Below are 8,386 nucleotides of genomic sequence, written 5' to 3'. Positions count from 1 at the left end.
GTGTATTGAACAACTAACAAGCTCCACCAAGGGTTCCAAGGATAAGCAGCAGGGTTCTAGATCTCAAGGCGCATGGAGATGTGGTGGAAGCGGCAGCACACGGCTCTCGGACCAGAACCTTTGCAGGTGAGCACATGCAACATGTTCCACCAACCCAGCCGGCTCACCTCTTCTAAGGACAAAGCTTTGAAGGAAACATCCCAGGTGATCTGCTAAGCTGCACTGAGGAGAGGATGAGCCCTGCTGTGAAAGCCTGCTGTGCAAGCACACAGATCCATACTCTGGTACTTTTGAAAATGAACGTCATACAGCTTGCAAAATAAACACAGTGATCAGATTGAGAAAAATTATTCTGGCATCTGTCAACCACCACTGAGAACGTTCCAACAAGCCCATGGGTTTTCAGGGTTTCTGCAGAGGGTAGCTTTACAGCAACACATAATCAGCATCTTTACCTGCAATTTGAGAGTAAATGTAAATTCACCGGGCACCATCCTACCACAATAGACTTGGATACAGAGAAATACACATTTATGTTTTTCAGAAAGATCACAGAATCATAGACTAGTTTGGGTTGGAAGGGGCCTTCAAAGCTCATCCAGTGCCCCCCCTGCCATGAGCAGGGACATCTGCACCAGCTCAGGTTGCTCAGAGCCCCGTCCAGCCTGGCCTGGGATGTCTCCAGGGATGGGGCATCCACCACCTCTCTGGGCAACCTGGGACAGGGTCTCACCACCCTCAGTGTAAAAAATTTCTTCCTCATTTAGTTTAAAACCACCATCCTTTGTCCTATTGCAAAAGGCCCTGCTAAAAAGTCTGCCTCATCAAATAATAGTAATAATAATAATAATAATAATAATAATAATAACAACAACAACAACAGTAATAAATCTCTGCTATGGGGTCTCCTCTGCGATTGCAAACCCAGCCATCAACACAGCTTGGATGGCAGCAACTGCCCATGGGGCACTTTGCATCTCTGCTGCAAACCAGAGCGCTCATTCCCCCCACCCCAAGTCTTTTAAAACCAAATGCACTTTAGGAGCAAAAGATGTTTTAGCCCAAGCTTACAACATAGGGGCCTATATTCTACCACATGACTGGGATCTACAGATCACAGCTGAACTACTGGGAGCTCCTACCTCTGCTCCAGAGTGCTCTCCTTGCCACGCTGTTCTCAACTCCTCTTCCTCCGGCTGTTATTCACCTTGTAACTTCTAGGCTTGCTTGGAGATGCAGGTTGCACAGATCCAAAGGAAAAAAAGGATGGGAAAGGACAGTGGGAAGTCAGATGGCCTTTTTCCTGCCCCAAAGCAGGCTGAAATGCAGCTATTGCTCCTGACAGATGCTTGCTCTTAACAGATCTCCATTTGTGGAAGAGCTACTGTCCCCCCACACATCTGTTCAGTGATTCTCTACACTTTAAGTTTTTTTATATTTGGCCTTATAAGAAACTATCATTCATCCTAGCTGCAATTTAAGCCCAGTTATTGTATGATTTCAAGCTCAATTCTTTCAGGGTATCCTCACAAAGTGCATTTTCCCACATTTTCAAGATACGTCATGCCACTCTCCACTGCACGCTCTAGTCCTAAGTGCAGCGTCTCAAGTTGCAAACCACAGGTGCTCCTGCGAGGCACAGGATTGAGTCTCAACCAAATATAGCACCATTTGCAAACCTTAGCCTGAAGCTTGCTTTTCTACCACCAGCAGGACAAACTGCCAGATCCCTTATCTGAAATAATATTAACTAGCTGTCCTGACTCTGAATTTGTGCAGTTGTTCAACCCAATCTAAAGTTAGTGCCTTGCTGAAAAGGATCTTGTCTTTCCCCACCATCTCCTCCCTGTCGAAACCATTTCTACAAGTTGCCAAGGCTATTTTGAATTCTAGCGCTATCTTATCTTTCACATCTGTCCAGCTTCCTGTTGACTGCAAATTTAACGTGCGTACTATTTTGTTATCCAGGTTGCTAATAAAAACGAAAGATAAGTGACCTAGAGCAACTCCCACCACCCCATGCAATACGGTTTTCTGTTCTGACAACGGGGTGCAAGATGGAAGGAAACCACTCCCTGACCAGAGCTGCTTACAGCCCAGCTCAGCCCGCTACCAAACACGATTCAATCTCAGAAACCACGCTTTCCCTTTTTGCAAACCGCCTTCTGTATTTGCCCGAGAGCCACTACAGGTTTTGTCCTATAATCAAGTGCCACAAAGGTACCAAAATTCATCATCTGTGAATGTCTTTTGGAGTAGAACTTCAGATCTTGGGTGTGATGCAAAGCCAAAACCTGCCCACTCTCAAGTAAGATTTAACAATTCCTTTTACTCGCTGTTCTCATGGGGGATTACATTTGCATCTTTAGACAAAGTGCAAAAATTCCTTTCAGCAGATTTCTTCATTTGCCAGTGTTACTGCACAGCTGCTCAACTACTTATTTTCCTGTCAACCACTAATGAGAGCCTAAACTAGATAATTACTACTTCCTACTTTCATGAAACTTGTTCTTCAGTACCTAAAACCACTCCTATCCGTTTGTCTTCATGAAAGGGCTATTTAGAGTTTTAACAGCCGGCTTTGCAGGAGACCAAGTCCTGTGTCACCACAAGCAAATGTATCTGTTCTTTCACTTGGGAAACTCCTTCCTACCCTAGTTGTACAGGTAGGAACGTGGCTTCGTGTTGACTGGAAACAGTGCACCCACAGAAGGGAACTGGAGAACCCTGTGTTTGAGGATAGAGAACTCAATTCATCGAGATCACAGTCAGACTGTATTTCAGAGCTAGAATAAACATTACCTGGTCTTCCACTCTTGCCTTCGCGCTATCACCATCTTCTTAATAGCTTCAGTTCTTGTTATTTTTTTTTCCTTGACAAAGCACATCTTACCTTTACCTTTATTCATGCCCTCCAAGGTATTTTCCTCTTTTACTTCTTCCAGGAGCTTGTCTTCCTTGGAGGAGGAAGAGCCAAATGGATTGCCACATTAGCTTTCTCATTCCATGCCATTACACTTTTAACTAGAGCACTTTCAAATAGGTAAATTAGCTTTTAAGTGATCCCAGTTGTACTATTGGCCTTTGCTACAATCCTGCATTAAAGCTGATTCAATTTTACTTAACCTCTATTGCTCAATTAAGAAAAACACACAAAGAGAAGTGTGGTTCTGCAAGAAGCAACTGCAGCCCAGGAGGGAGCTGGGTTGTTCCATTACCCACAATGACTGATCATCGCCCTACAGGCCATTTCCCATCTACCAACAAGGGGAACTGGCTGTACCTTGCTTGCTACTTCTGGAAGTAGCTATTTCTTGAATAAGGAGCAAGAATTGTGATCCTCAGTTGCATAAGTATATTTCAAATAGCTTTGTGCATGTGTAAGCACCATTTGTATGCTCTGTGCTACAGCAGAGCAAGTATCTGTGGGACAAGACACACGTAGTTAACAGGAGCTTCTGAAGGAACTGGTCTTTCCTCCAACAGCAACTCCTTTATTTACTCATCCGGAAAAAGGAGAACGATTTTTGTCAACAGTGAGCAGCTTCACTTTCTCCCACACAATACATATTAACATATCAAGAACCCAGCAAGTCTTTGCAGTGTTCTTGCACCTTACTATGCATATATATATACCAATATCAATATCACAGATCATTGCCACTTGTAGTTGTATATGCAGTAGGAGTCATAAATGCAAGAAAAAAAGTTTTGAGTTTCTTAATGGCTACACAAACTTTTCAAATTTTGCAGAGATACTGAGTCATGTAAACTGGTTCAGTAATTAAAGGCCAGTTCTCTTTGTGATCTAAGGCTGACCCTAATCACGAGACTGGAGCCTGTTTCATATCTTGCCACAGCCTTTGTCATATGCCTCAAGATACTTATTTCTTATTGTAATCGCATTCCATTAGCTGACTTAAAATATGTCGCTGTACTTTGGTTTTATGGCACAAATTGCAGTAGGAGTTGGCTCACTTAAGCAGACTAACATGACGCATAATCTAGGCTTCCCCATTTCTATCCAATTTAAAACCATTTAATTTCCCCTTTGTTCAGGAAAATCCTTGTTGTAGCTGAACTAACAAAATAAGAATGTGTTGCAGTAGTCTGCAATGAATGCAGTGTTACACTTGAGACTATTTCAGTGTATGTAATCACTGAGACACACTTTTGGGATCCAGCATGAGTTATTCTCCAGACTAGCCTGATGTCACCATGACCAGAAATCTGCCCTCCTCCTCCACCCCATTCTGCATGTAAGTACCATATAACAGAATCTGCCACAGACAGTAAAATTCATAAGCAGACACAAGTGCAAAGCAAAATGTCATTTTATTTAATTCAAGGACTATTTTCCTTCTAGTATTGCTGAAGGGATCACCTCCTGGGGAATTGATCATTACAAAGTCCCTGTCTAAAAGTTCAAGTGCTCTTGTTGTACATTCTTTTGAACCACAGAAAACATAATGACCAAGTAGGTGGGCAGCTACTTGCAGTTTTATCCCACCTAAATTAGCATTGCTTCAGGCTAGAAAACAATTCAAGTAGTAAAATTATGGAAAATGTTAACCTTTAAGGTCACTACCATATTTTGATCAAAAAGTCCTGAATGTATGAAAAGAACATTTGTACATGTTATGAAGTTTTTTTTAAACCATACACTGTCAAAGATGGCAGTTAAGTATTTTGGACCAGTTGTCAACCAGATATTTAAGAGTTCTATCTGAAGGTTTATTACCAATTTCATTATGCAATTCACTTTTCACATTAAGGTCTTTAACAAAAGCAACATATACCCGCACCAGAATCACTGTAGACAGATTTAGTTTTATAGAATGCCCTTCTGAAAATTCATTTCAAAATAGAGACGCTTTTTCTCCAGAACTGTAAAAGCCATAAAAATGCAAAATATCTGTTAGGAAAATTTTTAATCAAAATTATTCCTTAATGTTCAAAATAACGTTTAACCTCCTACTTTTTTGTTGTCATCCACATATTGATCAATAGACTAAACAGGTAACAATGGTTCACGTTTTTCCCCCACCTGAAATGTTTCTTCTAACACAGGCCCAAGACAGGCAATACAGAGATTCAGGGACATGGATTATGCATGGCAAAGGTAATCCTCTATCGTTTTAATTTAGAACAACTCTGATTCTAGCACACAACTTGGGAGTCTTAGTTGTTTTCAATCTGCTCTAGGTCCAAGTCCCCACAGTCTAGAGGAAAGATGCCTTCTTCGGTGCTCTCACAATCACTCGTGTCCTCATCGCTTTCACATACTGCAGCTGCTTTCTTATAATCCCTCGTTTTGAAGCTACCTTGGCATGACCCGTGATGCCTTACTTCATCCAGCTGTTCTTTCATCGGACTGGAACCCGGGGTGATGATGTTCATAAGATCATTTGAGTCACATGGGGATGACACAATTGTCTTCATTTGCGTGTCATCATCATCATCTTCATAGTCAAGGGAGCAAAGACTTTTGGAATTTTTTAAAGTCTGCAATTAAAAAAAATACATGAAAATATTAGCCATGGGAGAAGCAGAATAAATTCCTTAAATTCTTGAATGGATTAAGAGTGTGTGCTCAGAAGTAGAGTGCCACATATGTTTAAAGTAATCCTGGAAACAATGAGGGACATGAAAAGAAAGGAAGAACAGCATTTACTTACTACGCAACCTGGTTTTGTGCAGATATTTTGCTTATGTAGATTCCTGTTAGTGAGAAAAAACTACCAGTCCCCTTTTTATGCAGAAAGGGCCCAAAACCTCGCTTTAGTCAACTAAATGAGGAACAGCAGACACCCAGCTTGATGAGGAAGATCAGCTTTCTGGCAAACCCATAGCACAGCATTTGGTAACATGGCATTAATTTCTCCCAATTGCCAAGAGTGGAGACAATGAGCCCTCGGGCATCACCTCAGAGATAGTGACTCTACAAGGTGGCCAGCACATCTGGGTAACCTCAAAGCAGAAGAAAACCAAGCTTCTACTGGAAGTGTTTTGCTCCAGAGTCAGCTAAGTTTGTCTTACATTTGGGTACCATTTGAACAAGAGCTCAGGAATTTGAGCAATTCTGTTTAAATGAGAAGTATATTAAAAACAGAGGGACACTTACCTCTATTTAGACAAAGGAAAAAGAAAATAAAACCTCAGTAAAAGTGCTACCTTTGTCCTGCAGATAAGGAATAAAATGCCTAAGCTCCTCATGTAACTAAGGGATCCTTGACTAGAATTCAGAAGCAGCATTTGGGAAAAATTAGAACTATATAGACAGCAGAACTTCGATCTTAGCAAGTGAGAAACTTCTAAATTCTGCCTCATACAAGCAAACAGTGAGAGGGGGGTGAAAAAGTCAGGGCCACTCTCCGAGGTGGTACGAGCCAGGGGAATAAAGCTGTGCTGGCTTTCAGTATCTCACCGGTTAAGTGACTCCAGTCTCTCATACGCAGCAACTGTTTTATTACAAGTAGATTGCAGGGAACAAGACCAACTTTCACACCCATTTTCGGCTTCTTCCCCCAATTTGTCATTTCTTAAGTATTTTCTATTTGTTGATACATTCGGATGAAATAGGAACATTGCAACATCCCCGGTATGCTATATTCCAGATGCTTTTTCCAGACCCCTGGGTAATCTTTCTACTTCACCCATGCATGTCAGCAGCTTCATGAGCAGCTTAACAGTATCTTTATGTATTTTTTTTTTTTTAAACAAAACTTCACAAATTCAGAGGAAATCTGAATTAGTCAGCCCTGCCTGTATAAAACTGGATGAAGGAAAGTCAGGAAACCTCACTGAGGTGAATTGATATGCCTGATCCCTCAGGGTCAATGTTACATACGGAACATCTTGCAGACAAGCCCACCACCACTCTACAAGTTCATACAGTTGCTTGGACATCTCTACATCAAATCTTGATGAATCAAATCTTGAGGAAAAGCTCGGGTGAAGGTAAAAAGCAAAACTCTTTGAGTTTTGGAGTTCAATCACAGCACAATCAGGTTGAGGAGTGAGCAGCAGTACCAGTGTGGGATGGTGGTCCACCATCCTTGGTACCTCTCCTCTTGCTCAAATTTCATCTCCTATAGTATCCATTAGATGACTAGTGAACAAGTCACAAGTTTCAGGCTAGAAGGATCTATAAAGAATAATTCAGTTTCTTTGGTCAGACATAAACAAGACTTCATTTAAGAGCTGATTTACGCAACTCCCAAGACCTGCATCCAAAGATCAACTTTCAAAAAAAAAAAAAAAAAAAGACTGTTGTCCATGTCAGGAGGAGTTAAAAGTCTTCATTAGCCATGGTTGAAGCCCACATCCAATGTTGCATGTGGCTACCATCAACAAAACCTTGCATGATCAAAATGCTTTCTATTTCCAAATTTCACTCCACTATGAAAACAGTTTTGGTAAAAAAAAAAAATGTATTCCTGTTTTCAAAACATTTCTATATAGCTCACTCACAGCTTACTCAAGTACAAACAGTTGAGCTCCTTTCTATGACTAAGAGGTGTGAATTTCTCTCATATTTACTTAAAAGTAAACCCGTCTATTTTTAAAGTAGAAAGTGTTAAAGGATATTTTAATCCTAATCCTATCTCACTGCTTTGAAAAACAACACATTTCCTGTTATGTATCTCCATATATGGCACAATATTTTCAGTTCCTTAAATCTTATAGTAGGCACTGGGAAGAAAAGGGATCAAATAAAGGAAAGCTTTGAAAGCTCTGCTTTCAGTGTTTTAGAAAGGAATTCCCCAGTCCCCCTTCAAAATATCTTTTATTCAATTTACTGCTAGAAATTAATCCAACCGCACAGCTGTCCTTCTAGAAGGTTTGTGTACATAAATGGAAAATTGCCTGTTAGCTGTACTGTGCTGAAACCACTTGAATGGGAACTTTTAGCCCATTTCAACACAACAGCAAGTGCATTCAACTGGTTCTTTGTTCGCCCACTTGTCACGACCGCACCGAACTAAAAATAGGTGGATTTATTATCTCGCAGCACAATCCCGCTTCTTTCACAAAGCAAAAGGTAGAAATTGCAATGCATTCAAGCCCTCTGAACTGCAGCTTTCCACATTGCGCTGGTACAGTACCACACCTTCAATGCACAATTGTGCTCGGTGGGGAGCCCGCAAGGACTTGCTCAATGGTCCTTGTTTCATAAAGGATACTGGACTAACAAGACAAAAAGAGTCCACAGTTGGCAATGGATAGAACTCAATCAGCTAAAAGTATTCTTTTGTGTGATGGGAAAAAAAAAAAAGGAAAAAAAGAAACTCAGAGTTTTAAAAGAAGTGAGGCGATAAAACGTCTGAATATTAAGGGAAAAAAAACTTTGTTCCGAAAACAATGGCAGGGAAGGACATAAAAG

At 40.9% G+C, this 8,386-nt stretch overlaps 1 protein-coding gene across 3 annotated transcripts in view; it reads right to left on the bottom strand.

Moving 5' to 3' along the window:
• Window positions 1–4,316: 4,316 nt before the first annotated feature.
• FAM53A (family with sequence similarity 53 member A) overlaps window positions 4,317–8,386 on the bottom strand; it is a 70,386-nt gene continuing 66,316 nt past the window's right edge. For all 3 annotated transcript variants that reach the window (XM_065633948.1, XM_065633950.1, XM_065633949.1), the window contains one exon: window positions 4,317–5,505. In XM_065633948.1, the coding sequence (XP_065490020.1) occupies window positions 5,182–5,505 (324 nt within the window). In that variant the 3' untranslated portion in view covers window positions 4,317–5,181. The remainder of the gene's footprint in view (window positions 5,506–8,386) is intronic.

This window comes from Caloenas nicobarica, chromosome 4 (assembly GCF_036013445.1).
Source record: "Caloenas nicobarica isolate bCalNic1 chromosome 4, bCalNic1.hap1, whole genome shotgun sequence".
Taxonomy (NCBI): domain Eukaryota; kingdom Metazoa; phylum Chordata; class Aves; order Columbiformes; family Columbidae; genus Caloenas; species Caloenas nicobarica.
This window is presented reverse-complemented; position numbering and strand designations above follow the sequence as displayed.